This window comes from Dermacentor albipictus, chromosome 6, assembly GCF_038994185.2.
Source record: "Dermacentor albipictus isolate Rhodes 1998 colony chromosome 6, USDA_Dalb.pri_finalv2, whole genome shotgun sequence".
Taxonomy (NCBI): domain Eukaryota; kingdom Metazoa; phylum Arthropoda; class Arachnida; order Ixodida; family Ixodidae; genus Dermacentor; species Dermacentor albipictus.
In genome coordinates, this window is record NC_091826.1 from 98172895 (window position 1) to 98191571 (window position 18677).

The window sequence follows — 18677 nt, forward strand, 5'->3', positions numbered from 1 at the left end:
ATGAACATTCGTTAGGTCAGCGTTAAGTTTATCCTGCAATGCAAATAAATTTCTATCAGATGCGAAAATAGTGGTGTCATCAGCGTAAAGAAGGCAGTGCGCATGTGTCGAGTGGTTGTCCGCATATCACTGACTGGTAGTTCGAGGCCAGATCCATAGAATATCGTTCGAGAGAAGCTGAAAAGCAGAACGAACAGAGTGTTGTTGTCCGTATTTGACAAGTTTGAGCCTAAATTTAGCACAGTTTCTTTTAACGTCATTTCTCAATAGACGATTTTATGTCACCATCCGTGTTAGCGACTGTGACAAACACAGTATAAAACTGTGAACGGCGAAGCTAAACCTTTATTGGCCGAACATGTGCCCTCGAAAGCTTGTTACGCCTAAGCACAACGATAGCGGCGAAGGCCATCATCGCCCATCGTCGGAAATCTGATCGGTGGGTCAAACGCGCCGGCTTTCAGTCATCGAACGTTCAAGAGTAATTGCTGAGACCAGCGTGTCTTCCAAAAAGTTCTACAATATTCGCGTAGCGCATACATAGAATGAGTTTGCAAAAGTGTCGGTGACTGATAGCGGGTGAAGCCATCGACAATATTCCAGAAACTTCCGACACCTGCAGGTGCGTCGTGAGCTGTGCGATAACATCTGTTAGGCGGTGAAACGCGACCGCGCGATAAGCAAGTACACGTGCAAACCTGATACAAGTCTGCAATGTACAATGGGAAGGATCACTGGTATCAGTATTTCCTGTCGCCATTTCCGTAGTACGGCAAAGGACGAGAATTGTGTGGCGAAAATCAGGGTCACTGCCGGCTTCTTGTTCGAATCGCAGCTAAGGACTTCTTCCAATACTACAACCCGCGAACGCGTTAATGCTCCACTTCCACAATTGCGAATAAATTGTTCCCTACTTTTATGTTAACTGCCAAAGCGTGCTTTCAAAAAAAAGAAAAGTTAGGGTTCAGCCACGATACCTTCATTGATTACGTGACCAAATTTGCATAAATATGGTCCGAGAGAAGTCAATGGTTTTCTTCGCAGATTGGACACCTAAAATATCGATACCTGTATGTTTTAAAGTTTTTCCTGCAGAGTAGGTATTCATGCCTGAAGGAGCTAAATATTCACGTGGAAAATTTGCGGTTCGAGGAATGCGTTGGAGTTAGTCACGTGACCATCTTGAGCGAAGCCATTGTAGTGGAAGCGGCAATGGACATCGCCTTCTTGGTATGTAGAAATTAAACACAATACCTTTTTCCGATGGTTTCCAGGGAAAAGCAGCACAAGAATTTTCACTGCTTTAGATTTCATATTTTTTCCCAAAGGAAATAATCACACTGTCGATGTAAATAAAGAAAGCGTTAGGCAAACTGTAAAAGAAGAGAATCGTGTTCGTGCTACGCAGAGGTTAAAATAATGCCACGCGTTGTCGGTGCCCCTAACGTTTTATTTTGTCCAAGGATACCACGTGGCTTCACATAGTTGTCAGTGTTGCCGTGGTCGTGATGAGGCCCTGATCTTCGGCAATAGGGTTCAACGTCGCCCTGAGTAGCAGTATAGTTGTCATGGCTGTCATAACGACTCCGGCAACTAGCGCCAGGAGAATCCAAATTATGACGGATGAATGGTCATTTTTTCTCGCATGATCCACCTCTGGTGTGGCTGTTGCCGCCGTATTGCGAGCTGGCTCCGCTTTGGGCGGGGGTGTTGAGGTCGTTGCTTTAGCTGTTTTCGTGTACGGCTTAGCCAGCGTTGTTTTGGTTCTTCCTGGTCCAGGCTTCGTGTTCGGCATTGCCTGTGTGGGGATGGACGCTCCTGTTGGGATATATTCGGCGGTGAAATTTGGGTTTCTGAAAAATAATGTAATGCTCCTAGACAGCTCCCCCTTTAGTCCATCTGCGTTAATAACACGCGCCGCTAGGTACGCCTCTAGCTTGTAGTCCCTGTCGCCTGGTCTCGTCATTTCCCACTCGCGAGGAAGTGCGATCGTTACGTCGTGCTTCGAACCGCCGGGGAGGGGGTCAAGGTTGCCTTTCACGACAGTGGACAGACGCTCCTGGCTGTCGAAGTCCCTTTTAAGGTTCTCTTCATTGGTGCTACCTCTGATTTCCACTTCCGCAGCTGTAACGAAAACAGAGGCAACCTCTGCATTGTGACGTTAATCCCCATCCCCCTGTTTTGTTTAACTTCTGTTCACAACTCAGTTGTGTAAATCTAGTTCAACAATGCTGCACAACCATGCTATCCGAAGTGTATAAGAAACGTGACGTTATGTCCGTAAAATAATCTTGATCAACTTGGTCCTTGGCCAAAACATCGACAATAAATTTATCGTGTTGATGCGGTTTATTTCTTGTAATACATATATTTACGCACTCCGAGCTAGGATCAGCCAAGGTACTGAAATAAATAAGGAAAAGAAGCCTCTGTGCGGGGTACGATTTCGGGACCAACGGCATGCCGTCTTCAGAAGCCTATCAAACACCGTAGGTCTAGAAATCGTATTTTGACCTTTGTTTTTAATCATTATTCTTCTTTGAACTGCATGGCTAAGATTATGCAGGGCGCATGGTATTTTTATATCATAATCATCACGACCATCATCATCATCATCATCAGCCTGGCTAAACCCACTGCTGGTCAAAGGCCTCTCCCATACCTTTGCAACTGCCCCGGTCATGTGCCAATTGTGGTCATGTTGTCCATGCAAACTTCGTAATCTTACCAACGCACTTAAATTTCTGCCGCCCTCTGCTACGCTTCCCTTCTCGTGATCTCCAGTCCGTAACCATTAAGGACGACTGCATATATATATATATATATATATATATATATATAGTAGGCAAAGAGGGTTTCTTCAGGCTACCTTTCAAACGTAAACTTGAGTGGTGCTACAAGGTAAACAGAACAAGTATTTAATTTCGACAGTTGCGATCGGTGGACCGATCTTCGTCAGGGTTTACAAAAAAATGGCAGTTCGGCCGTGGTAGAGAAGACACCAGACCGGGTACCCGGTCGTTCTTACATACATCAAACCGAGAGGAACAGTTGTGACAGTGATTAATTTTCGGCGCCTTGGCAGATTTACAGCGGCCTTTGGCAGCTATGCAGGGCAAGAGGAAGGCGGAGTCACATGTATCTAGAGCAAGGAGGTGTGTGAGAAAAAAAAAGAAGAAAGAAAAAGAAGGAAAAAAAAGAAAGAAGGAAAAAGGAAGAGAGAAAGAAAACGGAAAGAAAAAGAAAAAAGCACTCAGGAGGAGGCAGACGTATGACGGAGAGGGAGGGGGGCGGGAAGTAGCGGCAGCTAGGTTCCCGTGCACCCGAGGCAAGGAGGGAGAAAGCGGTCGCTCCGCAGCTCCAGTGCGTCGGCTGCCGTTGTAGCGGGAGCGGGTGGCGGGGGGCACAATAGAGAAGGGGCCCAGAAGGAAGACAGAAGAGCGGCAACTTGTAGAAAGAAATATATATATATATATATATATATATATATGATGTTACGGTGAAGTGAAGGAAGACGTTGAGTTGGACTAGAAAAAGACGAAGTCTGGCGGTTGCCTGAACGCCATATCCATCATTTGTAAATATAAGTTATTTTACACTCGTGGGTCTGCTTTCTTCCCGCAACATTTTGGTGGAGGTGCGGGGTACCACCACGGAACTTCGCAGCGGACGTCATCTACCTGCTGCCACAATGGCAAATCAACCGACACAAGCGACAACGCCTCGGCAGCCCGTGCCCACGGTCATCCTCACTCACCCACGGGACCCGGGAACATTTTGTGGCACGGACAACGTCGACGTCGAGGACTGGCTTACGATGTACGAGCGAGTGTGCGACAACAACAGGTGGGATCCTACAATGATGCTTGCAAACGTAATATTTTATCTGAAGGGAACTGCGAAGCAATGGTATGACACACATGAAGCTGACCTAACGAGCTGGGATGTTTGCAAAGAAAAAATGCGAGACCTGTTCGGCAGACCTGTCGGTCGTCAGCTGGCAGCTAAAAAAGAACTTGCGTGCCGCGCTCAGACGTCCACAGAATCCTATGTCGTGTACATACAGGATGTGCTGGCCCTCTGTCGCAAGGCTGATGACAACATGACCGAGGCAGACAAGATTGGCCATATATTGAAAGGTATTGCAGACGATGCCTTCAATCTCTTGATGTGTAAGGATTGTGCCACTGTGGATGCTATTATTAAGGAGTGCCGGCGCTTCGAACAAGCGAAGGGCCGCCGCGTCACTCAAACTTTCGACCGGTTGCCCAATACCGCCGCGACATCTTCTTGCGAAGACCCGCCGCGGTTCGTTCAGCCCGCAGGACCGGAAGAAATAACGCGCATCGTTCGCCGTGAGCTTGAGGCCATGGCCCCGGCTCCCGTTCGTTCAGACTGTCGGGAAAGCGTACCCGCTATCTCCCTTATACAAGCGGTCGTTCGGGAGGAAATAGCAAGTTTGGGCATTCCATCTCTCTGCTCAGTCCGCCATACCAACACCTACCAAATTTCTCCGACCGCTCGCTCCCGGACGCAAAGCTTTCCACCTCTCCGTCGCAACCCAGCTGAATGGCGCACAGCGGATGATAAACCCATCTGTTTTAATTGTTCCGGTATTGGACACATCGCCCGTCATTGCCGCAACCACTGGTCGTCGCCTCCTCGGTGGTCGTCTCCGAGTCACTACAGCCAAGTACCCGACAATCGCACTTTCTCGCCCTATACGCCGACTAGGAACATCAACGCCGACAGTGCTCCACCAAGATCCAGCCGATCCCCGTCTCCGCAAGGTCGTAGGTCCCGTTCGCCTCTCGTTCACCGCTCTTCGTCCCCTTCTGCAACCGGTCGCTTCGCTTCGGGAAACTAGGCGGTGCAGCTCCCGGAGGTGAAGCTGCAACTCCGACCCGGCCCACAAATCCTCTATTGACCCTGCCTACATGTGGAAACCTGCTGGACATTGAAGTCGATGGCGTTCCTGTTAGATCTCTCGTTGATACAGGAGCGCAGCTTTCAGTTATGAGCGCTGCTCTCCGCCGCCGGCTCAAAAAGGTTCTGACCCCCGCCGTACCGTGCACCGTGCGAGTCGCCGATGGGAGTACGTCACCTGTCCTTGGAATGTGCACAGCACGTGTGACCATTGGGGGCCATTATACCGTTGTTCTATTTATCGTCCTTGAACACTGCCCACACGACCTAATTCTCGGCCTCGACTTCCTTTCGAAACACTCTGCCCAAATTGACTGCTCCGCAGGTGTTGTACAGTTGGACCTGCCACTTCCTGCCGACGCAACCACTTGTGCTCCACACCGCTTATGTGCTGCTGAATTTGCAAGGCTGTCTCCACAGGCTGCTACAAATGTCCTGCTGACGCCCTGTCCTCCCGTACCTGATGGCGAGTACGTCCTGTCGCCGCTTACTGACGTGGTTTTGTCGCGTAATATTGCCCTACCGAGCACCTTAATTCGGATCCGCGAAAACTGCGCTCGCGTGCCCATCCTGAATTTTGGGTTCTCGTCACATGTTTTGCCACACGGTATCGCCATAGCGCATATCACTCCTTTGGAAGAATTTCAGATTTCTGTTTTGACCTCTGAATCCTTCCTCAGTACGAACGGACCTTTGTCATCCACTCCTTCGTACTCGACGCCTGCGGACGATGTTTCTAAGATGATCGCCCCCGACCTTCCTTCCGAGCAAACCACAGCTCTTCGTCATCTCCTGTCATCTTATCGGGACATCTTTGATTTGGACGACCGTCCACTTGGCCAGACATCTGTTGTCACGCATCGCATCAACACCGGTGACGCCAGCCCCATTCATAGGCGGCCATATCGTGTCTCGGCAACAGAAAGGGCCATCATACAGAAAGAAGTAGACAGGATGATGGACAAGGACATCATTGAACCCTCCAGTAGCCCGTGGGCATCACCGGTTGTCTTAGTAAAGAAAAAAGATAACTCGTGGCGCTTCTGCGTTGACTACCGTCACCTCAACCGGATAACAAAGAAGGATGTTTATCCCTTGCCTCGCATTGATGACGCTCTTGACTGCCTTCACGGATCCCAATACTTTTCATCAATTGACCTCCGCTCCGGCTATTGGCAGATTAGCGTCGATGAGATGGACCGCGAGAAAACCGCCTTTGTCACACCGGACGGTCTGTACCAATTTAAAGTCATGCCCTTTGGATTATGCAATGCGCCAGCTACATTCGAGCGCATGATGGACTCTCTCTTGCGCGGCTTGAAGTGGTCTACATGCCTGTGTTACCTCGACGATGTGATTGTGTTTTCGCCGAACTTTGAGAGCCACCTGCGGCGCCTCACAACCATACTCTCCGTGTTTCGCAGGGCTGGCCTTCAGCTAAACTCCTCCAAGTGCCATTTCGGTCGCCGTGAAATTAACATGCTTGGTCATCTCGTCAACGCCGCCGGAATCCAACCTGATCCACAGAAAGTTCACGCCGTGCGAAATTTTCCTGTACCTTGTTCAACGAACGATGTCCGTAGTTTTCTGGGCTTATGCTCTTATTTTCGGCGATTTGTGAAAAATTTTGCGGACATCGCTCACCCTCTCACTGACCTTCTTAAGAAAGACGCCTCTTTCTCTTGGGGACCGCTACAGGAGAAAGCCTTCTCTACCCTGATTGAGCGGCTTACCACTTCCCCGATTCTCTCCCACTTTGACCCTTCTCTGGTCATGGCATCGGCGCTGTCCTCGCTCAGCGTCAACAGGGCCAAGACCGTGTCATCGCTTACGCTAGCCGCCGCCTTTCCACGCCCGAGCGAAATTACTCCATTACTGAGAGAGAATGTCTCGCGCTCGTATGGGCGGTCGCGAAATTTCGCCCGTACCTTTTCGGTCGGAGCTTCTGCGTTGTCACCGACCATCACGCCCTCTGCTGGCTCTCCTCTTTGAAGGACCCAACTGGACGACTTGCACGTTGGGCATTGCGCCTACAAGAATATACATTTTCTATTATATATAAGTCAGGACGCCTGCATAAAGACGCTGACTGCCTGTCCCGCAATCCCGTGGATCAACCGGACGATACCGATGCAGACTCGGACATCAGTATTCTGTCCCTCTCCGGCTTCCTCCACATTGGCGACGAGCAGCGCAAGGATCCTGTTCTTCGAACACTTATGGACCGCCTAAGCTCCTCGCCCAATGACCCGTCCCTTCGGATGTTCACCTTGCGCGATGGAACTTTATACCGTCGTAGCGTTCGTCCTGACGGCCCGGAGCTCCTCCTAGTCGTCCCCAAGCACCTTCGACTCACCGTGCTCCAGCAACTTCATGACGCTCCTACTGCTGGACATCTGGGCGTCACTCGTACTTACGACCACCTGCGGCGCCGCTTCTTCTGGCCTGGCATTTATCGCTCTGTGCGCCGTTATGTCGCTTCTTGCGACCTGTGTCAGCGCCGGAAGACGCCTGCTATGCCTCCCGCTGGTTTGCTTCAACCCATTGATATACCTACAGAGCCCTTCTTCCGTGTGGGCCTCGACCTCCTTGGTCCGTTTCCAATTTCCATCAAAGGAAACAAATGGATTGCTGTAGCAACCGATTATGCCACTAGATATGCCATCGCACGAGCCCTGCCAACCAGCTGCGCTACAGATGTCGCCGACTTCTTACTAAAAGACGTCATCCTGCACCACGGCGCCCCTCGCCAGTTGCTGACGGATCGCGGCCGCTACTTTCTATCGAAGGTCGTTGATGATCTGCTCCGCTCCTGTTCTACAGAACATCGGATTGCTACCGCGTACCACCCTCAAACGAACGGCCTCACCGAGCGACTCAACCGCACACTCACTGAAATGCTCGCCATGTACGTCTCCAACGATCACCGCGACTGGGACGTCGCTTTACCATACGTCACTTTCGCATACAACTCGTCCCGTCACGACACTGCCGGATTTTCACCATTTTTCCTTTTGTACGGCCGCGACCCCACCTTGCCTTTTGACACGTTGCTACCTTCCGCAGTACAGTCACCCAGCACTGCTTACGCTCGCGAGGCTATTGACTTAGCCGCCCAGGCCCGAGATGTCGCCCGTCATCGCCTCACAGTCTCGCAAGCTTCTCAAAAGCGACGCTACGACCTTCGACACCGAGACCACCATTTTTCACCTGGTTCCCTTGTCCTTCTCTGGACGCCTTCACGTCGTGTCGGCTTGTCGGAAAAATTACTGTCCCGTTTTTCTGGTCCGTACCAGATCTTACGCCAACTGTCCGACGTGACCTACGAGATCGCCCCACTCGGTCAGCCTTCCGTGCCTCCCAACTTAACCAGTGATGTTGTTCACGTCACCAGGCTCAAGCCCTATGTCCCCCCAATAAGTGAGGCTGTTTAACTTGCACCGGGACGGAGCTCCCCCACCGGGAGGGTGATGTTACGGTGAAGTGAAGGAAGACGTTGAGTTGGACTAGAAAAAGACGAAGTCTGGCGGTTGCCTGAACGCCATATCCATCATTTGTAAATATAAGTTATTTTACACTCGTGGGTCTGCTTTCTTTCTTATATATATATATATATATATATATATATATATATATATATATATATATATATATATATATATATATATATATATATATATATATGTGTGTGTGTGTGTGTGTGTGTGTGTGTGTGTGTGTGTGCACGGCGAATGCTAGCTATCATGCAGGGAATACAAAAGTACGAGTTGGAGTATTTTTTGCAGATATGAATTGAGTCCTGCAGTACTTGTTTCATGTGCTGTTTATGTTTTTATGTGTTTCATTTAGATCCGATACGTCACATTTCGGATTTAAATCGAGGTCGCAGTCATAAATTTCATTTGTTCCTGGGGCGTTCTTTTCAGCACGGTTCTTTGTTGTTTTGCATGTGAAAGAAAGCCCGAAAAATAATTTACATGCTTGGAGCACGCTCAAGCTTTGTGTTGAACAGTGAACACGATAGTCTTGTTCTAGCTGATTCCAACTTGAGCTTACAAACAACCTCACGTCAACCCCCCCCCCCCCCCCCTCATCAAACTCATCAAAATTTTGTGTTCTCCTCGACATTGCCTCCTTTGCCTTGGCATCCCTTCCATAACGGTACTGAACCACCGGTTATCTGCCCTACGCATCACATAGCCTGGCCAGCTCAATTCATTTTTTCAGCGCAGCTGATTATGATAGGATTGAGGGATCAACTGGTGGCGTAACGCCGACAGAAAACAGTGGTCAGCCGAACTTGGCGGCAGTAAAAGGCACAGCAGTGGCTCCTAGCCCCGTAAGGCAAAGGCTACAAGCAGTGACTCATTGCAAGCAAAAAGAACTTTGTGTGTTAGTTTTCGCTTACCCGAATTATCTTTCTTGTATATTGAAATTAGTATCCCACGCATTCATGTCTGTCGGTTGCGCGTACGTATTATTTTACGACTTTTCTGACGCATTTTAATTCGAGAAATTGAATTATTTCAGTGACGCGCATGCGCCACACGTAGGGGACGCGTGTTTGTTGTTCAGGATGATTTTCACTGATGTGCAACACTGGCGACGAAAGCCGCCGACACGGGCAACGCATTTTCTGCGACACGGAGCCCCTAACGCTATCGTGTTAAAATATACCGCAAGAATATGCTGCGGTACCAACCGATGACAGCGCTTTCAAACGTGCTCAGTGTGAAGGAGATCGAATTACTTCTAGCCAACGCCACCTAGACAGCGCAAAGCATTTTTGCTCCGATCCATGACGTCATGTTACCTGGCCCGATTGACATCGAATACAATGGGAATGCTCCAGAGTAGGCAACAGTATTTTGACGCCACCGTTTCATCTCGTCAGCCTTGTTAGTAGAAATTTCTCGCCAGGTAACGTGACCTCATGGATCGGAGTAAACAGTCCTTGTGCTATCTAGATGGTGATGCTCTGGCACACCGCCCTGAAAAGCGCCTAGTGTTTGTTGTGGTTAGGAAGGCAACCGAAAGCGCTTGAAAGATACTTTTCCAGCCTTCTGGCAGGGCCATCACGGTAACCATGCAAATAATTAAACGATGTTAGTTCAAATAGCTTCCTTGACATTATCAGACCATTTTGTTTTATTCCGGCTATCTAGCTATCTCGCACTTAAGGTTGCGTAGTCAGCAAATCAGTAAAAAAAAGTGCGCCGAATCCGACACTAGTGACGCCTGAAAGGTTGGCATTTCAAGTGGGGTTGTGCAACTGGGTCCACAGGGCTTCAATAAGCCTCTCTGGCACCACTGTGCAGGCGCATACTTCACAGTGGTGCCGCCAGAAGGCGCAGCGTGTCCAGGTAGAGTAGGGTGCCTCGATAGCGCTATTCTCAGTGCAGGATAGTGATACGTCTGGTTGCGCTACGACATGCAAGTGAACGTCAGTTCTGGCTATGCGCTCGCTGGCGGCGAAAAACTTTACATGCGACCTCGAAAACTGTAGTGGAACGCTTTGTTTATGGCAAATGGTAGAATAAGTTTTGAGCTTAGCGCGATAGCGAGCCGTTCTTCGAGCACTTTCAGTCAAAAATTTGGTTCGAAAACAGCGTTCAGCCTTACGGTGTGTATTTCATGTTCAAGAGGTTTTCTTTCAAAATGGCTGACGCAAAATGTCGCACCCCGAACATTGTGATCGGTAAACTACACGTACGTAATATACAGCGGGCACGTCGTGAAGCGCTATATCACGAATCCAGGTTAGCAAATACGGTAGCGTTACCAACACGTTGAAGTTATTAAGGAAAAGTCAGAGAACCACCCCTTCGTAGTAATTACTGCAAAGGAAACCCATACAGGCTCCTCGAAAGAACAGCCTCAGAGTTGAAGAAAAATTTGTCCTGTTCCGGCACTCGAAACCGGGACCACCGCCTTTCCGGGGCAGCGCTCTACTATCTGAGCTAACCAGGCGGCTAGCAGATGGCAGGGAGAAGTCGAATTTGTCGACAACACGAATCAACACATTTAAGGTACTGTATATTATCTAGATATAAGTCGTGCGTGTTAGAAGTCCCAATCACAAAAAGTCCGTGGCCAAAAAGAGTCCTACATTAGCAGATACAGACTTCATGAGTGAAATGCTCGGGATTATTGTTTCGAATGCGAGTGTTGTATTGAGCTCTAAATTTGTCACGTGAAACCGCAGAATTTATTTAGGCACGTTACTAGTCCTTATCACAGCAATTTCTTCTTTTAAAAGATTGCTTACGTTTGTCTGTCAAACGTACGCTCGCGCTTCGCCAGCGAGAAACGCTTCAGGAACTTCCTACTAGCGTTCATCGCGATGATTTGTGGTTACCTACATGCTGCTAAAAGACGGCACGCTACCACGGCGATGATAACAAATGAACAGCTTAGAAAGTGGTGCACCTTACAACACTTTTTTGCTCAGGAGAACCTATCGGTCACACTACTTTGGCAAAATCACCAGGCCGTAAATGCCAAATATAACTACGTAATCGGAACAAACCCATGCAATAAATACAGCGGAAATATTTCGTTATCTAATTAAAATGTGGCATTTTTCCTGCTAAAACTACGATCTGATTATGAGGCATGCCGTAGTGGGCGAGTCCAGAAATTCAGTGTTTTTCAACGTGCGCCTAAATCTAAGTGCACGGGTGTTTTGGCATTTTGCCTTCGTGACCTAGTTCTTAGGAGCCCCACACCATCACCACTAAGCAGCTACATTCGGTGCTCAAATATTTCTTAACGTGAAATTTGAATACACATATTTCGCCAAAACTTCCGTACGACTTTGAAGTGAAAATGTGGTTTTCATTCGCGGTGAATGTTTGTTTTGGTTTGACGCTAAAAAATAATCTCAATTTGTTGAGAGGCGGCCATGTTCATAATTGGCAGTTTATTTAAATGTATTTTCGCTTGCTTTTTATGGTGCCCATCCTGTCTTCTCCGCTAGCTTTTAGCTTGGAAGCTGCTTACAATGAATGCAGAAAAATAATTTGCAAAGGGTCCTAATTAATATTCGTGTCGAACTTGGTGCTAGTCGTGCCTCTCGTAAAGTTCCAATGTGGGCAACTATTTAAATACTTAATAAACTTTTATGCGTCTTCTTTGTAGGCATCGGGATAACAGCTAGAATGCAAGATTTGCAGTCTAAGCAATACGTCTTTGGGTTTGTAATATACAGCGCTTTATTGTGACCGAAAACTGGTTACTAAGGGGTTAGTAGTGCTGTTTCAACGTTCTGGCATATTTTTTTCCCATATTTCACAGAATCACAAGTCAGCTGCCGCTAGTTATCATTGCTACTTTCCATGACTCGGTCATCTAATAAATATGAAATATGACGAAAATACGGTAGCACACGAAGAAAACTCTTAATTCCCTCTACTCACTAATGCACCAGGTACAATAACGGAAGCCGACATTTTCAGTCAATGAATTGATGTTTTGATGGCTACAGCCTGAGCCTAATCAATGCAATGCATGAAAATAAAGAAAACAAATAAGATCTGTACGTGTGCGCTGACTCGGTTTTATTTTATTTATTGCATTTCCTTGCGAGGCGGTTTGCTGAGGCCCTATTTGAATTGATCGTTTCAAGGTGTTTTGTTCGCGTTTAACATCTTTTACAGCCTACCATACTAGCGATGATTAGGAGCCCTTCTAAAAAATGCGATGCGACACTTAACTGAGGAGAAACTGAAACCTACGCGTTCTGGAAAGCAAAATGTTACTTTGCATCCACTGTGCGTTGCACGTTAGAATGGGGTAGAATGGGAATACGTTAGAAAAAATATAGCTTCACTCAGTCGTATTACCTATCATAATTCTCCTGTTGAGTGTTCATAGTTAATTTCCTCCCGAATGCGAGATGGTAGCTCACAGACAATACGCACCCTTTCCATGTGTCATGTGTGCGCCCGGCCATGTCCATGTAAGTCTGACAACGGGTGTTCTGTCGATGTCGATGTAACCCTCGACAGCTTTTAGGTCTCTCATTGTGGCGGGAGGAACATCAGCTTTCCGCAGGTCGCTGGTGACCTGGAAGTAGGCTCCAGCTGCGACTCTTTGGAATGGGTTCGTCGGCTCCTTTTCTCCCAGGAGGGTATCCTTGAATGTGTAGTTGGCAGAGTCTTCAATCCCTTCCATGACTGGTTCTTCCGCTGCACAAGACATAATGACAGTATTACTACCGCGACAATTTAGGGTGCAGCAATCTAATGGATGGTCGGGAGGAGGATTTCCCGGGAAATAACATTTAAGGATACATTTGACGCTGGCCCTGTATGCGACATTGAACGTTCCTGCAGTACCTGCAGGTAATTACGGTAATAACAGACTGAACTATGCCGCAGGTATGCATTAGCTATTGCAATAGTGCATCGTTAAAATAGACTGGTAATTTACGAACATTTATTTATTTCGTATATACTGCTAGCCTTAACGAAGGCTTTGGAGAGAAACCGTACTGTCATAAAAGGGAAAATACATCATTCACACATGGCTCAATGATAATCATTTACAGGACGCCTTAGCTTTGGTTTAAAAACAAGCTTATTCATACACACGTACAGCGATATAGAAAATGCACATTCCTGGTGACAATAGAACATAATGTACAAACCACATTTCATCACGTAGCAAGATAGAGAGGGTTAGACAGCTTAGACAAAAAGGAATCGAGGGTTGTACAATCGACAACCTCTTGTGGTAACAGATTCCATTCTCTGAGAGCTTGTGGGTAGTATGAATACCTGAAGGTGTCGTTGTGAAACCTATACTCAGATAATTGTTTATTGTGTTTCGTTCTCTAAATTCAAGCGTTAGAGTGTACTAAAAACTTGTTTTTGTCTATTTTTAGGGCATTGCTATGGAGAATAAACACGAATTTTAGTCTGAGATATTTAGCAAGATCGCTAATTGTTGGGAGTACGGCTAAGCGCAGAAGTTTGGTTTGGGAATCATGACGACGGCGTTTATTATAAATGAATATGGCTGCTTTTCTTTGTACGTTCTATAACTTCGCTATGGCACATTTAGTGTATGGGAACCAGCATATGGCGCCGTATTCTATAACGGAGCGAATAAGTGACGTGTAAGCGAGTAGTTTGGCGTTGGGTGAAGCGTATATGAGGGACCGTTTGAGGGAAAAAAGCGCTGAGAATGACTTTGTTGCCACGTATGACACGTGTTTGTTAGATTATAGATCGGAAGAAATAATGATACGCAAATGCTTGAATTCTTCAACCCTTTGTAGTTCTCTTTGCTGAATTTGGTATGGAAAGGTTAGTGGTGCTTTCTTTTTCGTGACTGTCATGCATACAGTTTTTGCTTCATTTAGCGTCATCTGCCAGTCCTGACATCATTTTGCTATCTTTTCAGCTGCGTCATTCAGAACTACCTGATTATCCTAGGAGACATTTTTATGTAATATGATAACCGTCCGCTATACATTATATAAAAAACTAAGAATGTATTTCTAGACTTACGGTTCCAATGTACTGCGTTACTAAGCACGGCATCGATTTCGAATAATCCATGCAAGCGTTTTTAACATTCTATTGGGACTGAAGTAGTCCTTTTATGTATGTCATACAAGGCAGCATGCACATTGCGTTAAGGAGTCATTATAACCTGCCGGTGGTTGTCGTCTGGAAACTCAAGTGCAATAGTTATGCCGCTCCCCACCAATTGTAAAAGTGATAAGATAAGTCGAACATCCTCATTACCATTGCTTTAATATGACCAAACATTGTCAACTTATTTATATGCGTATAGTACTCGCACTATGTAAATCAACTTCCAGGTCATTCTCAATGGTAGACGCAAAGGTGCAGTGCAATCGACGTGAAACACACGACCCGATGCATGTGACATTACATCGGACATCAATTCGCTCCTTACCATATGTGAAGAAAAACAGCGCTAATAAAGACAACAGCAAAATGAAGAGCATGTACGATGGACAGCGCCATAACAGAAACAAGGCTCTTCCGAATGTAAAGCTTTTGTGGAGGCATCAAACTATCAAGTAATACTTTGGTTTTTTTTGGGGGGATTTTAAAGCACGTTCCTAATATGTAGTTCTTAACAACCACTAATCCTTTTTTGTGGCAAATGTGGCTTTCACAGATTATGAAAAATCATTTGATTGAGTACAGATACCATCATTCATAGAAATGGCGCAATGGAGGAGTACAAGAGCCACATGTCATGATCTTGGCAAATATTTACGGATATTCCACACCTACCTTGGTTCTACACAAGAAAACTAGAAAGTTTTCTTTCTTTTGTTTTGCTGCTTGTTACAATATATCAATGTCGATCTGCTTGTTTTCTTTACTCTGTTATATTTTTTTTGTTTTTTATACCTAGAGACAATTTCGATAGTTCAATGATTATCTTTTGTCTGCTTATGCCTGCTTGCTGAACTGTATCTTGGAGCAAAAGCCTCTGTCAGGCTGTATAGCCTTTTGCTTTTGCTTCGATTTCTGTTGATGTACAGAAAGAAATCAATAAATAAACCTCAATAAATAAACCTCAAACGGCAGGCATTCTCAGATGATGAATAGCAGGTTGCCATTATCCTTGAAGAGAAAAGTATAGAACAGCTGTGTAAGGGTTATACCTAAATTCAGGATGACGCATTGAGCTAGGCAATTCGTTGGAGGTGACATCGAGGTTTAGGAAATTCGGGCACTTATTTTTTAAGGGAGTACACATTACTATGCGAACGAGTGCTATTGAAAGTAAACTTAATCCCGCGTCATATTTCACGCATTGCCGCAGACGCAATCTGGGTAGACAATCGGATAGCTCGTCTGACTGACGTCATGAGTGCCTGCTACGTAGATGCATGGCGATGGGGCTGCTGGAGTGGCAGTTGAGCGGCGCCGCTGCAATCAGCAGTGATGCGCTTTTCTATGCGTTGTAATAATTTACATGGACAGAAAAATGATAGGTGTAACGTTAAGGGACAAGAAAAGAGGCTATTGGGTGAAGGAACAAAAGCGAGTTAATGACATTTTAGTTGAAATCAAGAAAAAGAAATGTGCATGAGCAGGACAAGTAATGAGAAGGGAAGATAACCGATGGTCATTATGCCTTACGTACTGGATTCCAAGAGAAAGGAAGAGTAGCAGGGGGCGGCAGAACGTTAGGTTGGCGGATGTGATTAAGAAGTGTGCAGGGACAACATGGCCACAATTAGCATATGACCAGAGTAGTTGGAGAAGTAGGGGCAGAGGTCTTTGCCCTGCAGTGGGCGTATCCAGGCTGGTGCTGCTGATGATGATGATATGAACGGACCTCTATTGCTGCAGTTTCAGTATTGTCGTTGTGAAGCTGTACAAGAATACGTATTTCTGACGGTTCTGTTGCGTTTCTAGCGTACGAATTCTGGCCACATAAACATATGCCGTTTGTAGCTTGCGCATGTCCTGTAGGGCTCTTTAAGGAGTAACCAAAGAAGTAGTAGAGCTTTATCGCAAAAGTACCTCGACCATCAGGCCTTACTACAACAGAAACACGGCCAAGTGGCTGATCAGCTGCGCTACTAGGAAGCGGCACCAACTAAAAGCCATTGTTTCGCTGAAAAGGCGAAGCAAGAATTGTGAAAGCAAATTAGTAGATAGCTATATGAAGTAAGGATAGTAGCTTTATTGGCCGTATAAACCCGTAAACCTGCTCCTACTAACCAAAAAAAAAAACAAGTACGGTGTCACACCTGCGCAGGTAAGCCTGAACAGATATCGCTGGATGACCGCGGAAACACGCTGCCGTAATGCTGGAGTAAGCAAAGGCGGTAGCAGCAGCGAGCGAATTAAGCTTGTTGCAGCACTCGCTTCAACGCAAAGAAAATGTCCAAAGCACAACGCATGTGAAGCGGCCGGCCCTACGCGCACCCTGCAAATATCGCAGATTGCTTGAACGTGAGACACGCGCTGGCGTGCACCTTGGCCATATCGCACATCTCTTTCAAAATATGTCACCCCACTCGCTGTGCTGTAAGCAGCAGCCGCTGGAGAAGATCCCCCCCCTCCACTCCCACTACTTACTCCCGTGCTTCGCGGGCGACATAAGGGGGCGCTTTTCCACCCTGGCTTCGTCTCTCGTGGACGCGAGATTCAGCAGCGTTTGCCAACTTCCCATAGCATTCTTCCATTCTCACAAAGAGTATATGGCCTGCTGTGAGGATTTTATCACGCTTGGTCTTTATACAGAAGCTCACGGCGAAGCCTAAGGTAGATATGGGCCTGGAATGTCCATACAATTGCTGTCGCTATCAAAAATGAACAAGGCCAGTTCAAGCTATTAAGCGCTTTTCTTCTGCTCACTTAAATTTCTGTTTTGAACAATGTTTGGTAGCGTGCGTGAAATGTAGCAACTGTCCTTGCCTTGGACTCAGTTCCGCACAAATTCTTTCCTGAAAGAATAGAGTTACAGTTATGATAACGTCTCAACGGTCATTTTACCCTTTTGCCCAAGCAAAAGCAAGACGAGAGAGACTACGCAATGCAGGTTAATGCGCCATTGATAAACTCACTAGGGGCTGATTCTTCCTTCTCCTTAACACGAACATCAGGAGGGAATCCTGGTGTACGATGCGCATGGCTGGTCTTGTTGTTTCCGTAGACGTATGCCATGATGGCGTACCTTCCTTTGCCCGTGAACTGCGTGAAGTAGCCGCTGTATGAACCATCGTCTTGCATAATATCAGGACCTGCAATATTAGTAGCAATAGCTGTTGAAAACGGAATCAATTACGGAAACTCTTGAATCAATCAATTTCTTCTGGTTTGTCACAGAGATGAGCTAAGGTGATCGCATAGGGAACTTGTTTTGAAGATATCACGTAAAATGGCTGATTTGGAAATTTCTGAATCGTGGTACTGGTTTTCTTTTCTTACTTTGTTATGTATGCTCTTTAACCGTTAAAATTTTGGATTCCAGAAGTGACGATTTGTTATTTGTTTTGTATTGGAGATTGTATGCTTGTCAAATGCTTTACTGATACCTACCACTGTCGCTCTGCAATTGAGTGCCTGTGATTTTACGACAACCGTCGCACTGGTAGACCTTCTTACCCCTTCTCATTACATATGTCACGTGCCATGTGCAGAGCATAAACTCTAACAAATAAAATTGAAACGGCAATCCCAGAGATGATAAAACAGCAGTATATCACATTTACACGATCCCGTTTGCGGCACAAGGACTACTCATCTGTTCCGCACACCTAGAGGAAAATTCCCCATTGCACTTTTTCTTTGAAATTTCATTGCTGCACGAATCGCGACAACGTCCGAGCCATATTCATGCCCTTTACTCCTCCATCGCTGCACGGTATTGTTTGTGGTATGGGGGCACCTGAGCGGGCAGAGCACCCACAATGTCACGTGATAGTTCCCTGGGAACTCGCAAGGTCGATCCGTCAGGCGATATGGTGTGCATCGGAGAGACAGAGAATTTGAGGACGATAGGTGAAGGTGAGAGGTTCCAGGTTTAATACGCAGCTTACCTTAAAGGTCTTCCGAGACGCCAGCGACGAGCATTCCCGCGGAGTGTTATATGGACACTATCACCCAAAACGGCAGTACTATTCCTTACGGTAGAGCAGAAAGCATGACAGTCCAGTCAGCGCGCCCCTATGGCGCATGAACTTCAGTAAACTCTGCCCCCCTGGCTTCGAATGGCTTTGTGATTTCGCGAAAGAATCATCCGCA

General features: G+C 46.7%; 1 protein-coding gene across 1 annotated transcript in view; it reads right to left on the reverse strand.

Annotated features, from left to right (window-relative positions):
* Positions 1–1477: 1477 nt before the first annotated feature.
* LOC139047078 (calcium-activated chloride channel regulator 1-like) overlaps positions 1478–18677 on the reverse strand; it is a 189937-nt gene continuing 172737 nt past the window's right edge. The window contains exons 13-15 of the mRNA XM_070521028.1: positions 17498–17674; positions 12849–13115; positions 1478–2124 (exon numbers count right to left, since the gene is read on the reverse strand). Of these exons, the coding sequence (XP_070377129.1) occupies positions 1478–2124; positions 12849–13115; positions 17498–17674 (1091 nt within the window). The remainder of the gene's footprint in view (positions 2125–12848; positions 13116–17497; positions 17675–18677) is intronic.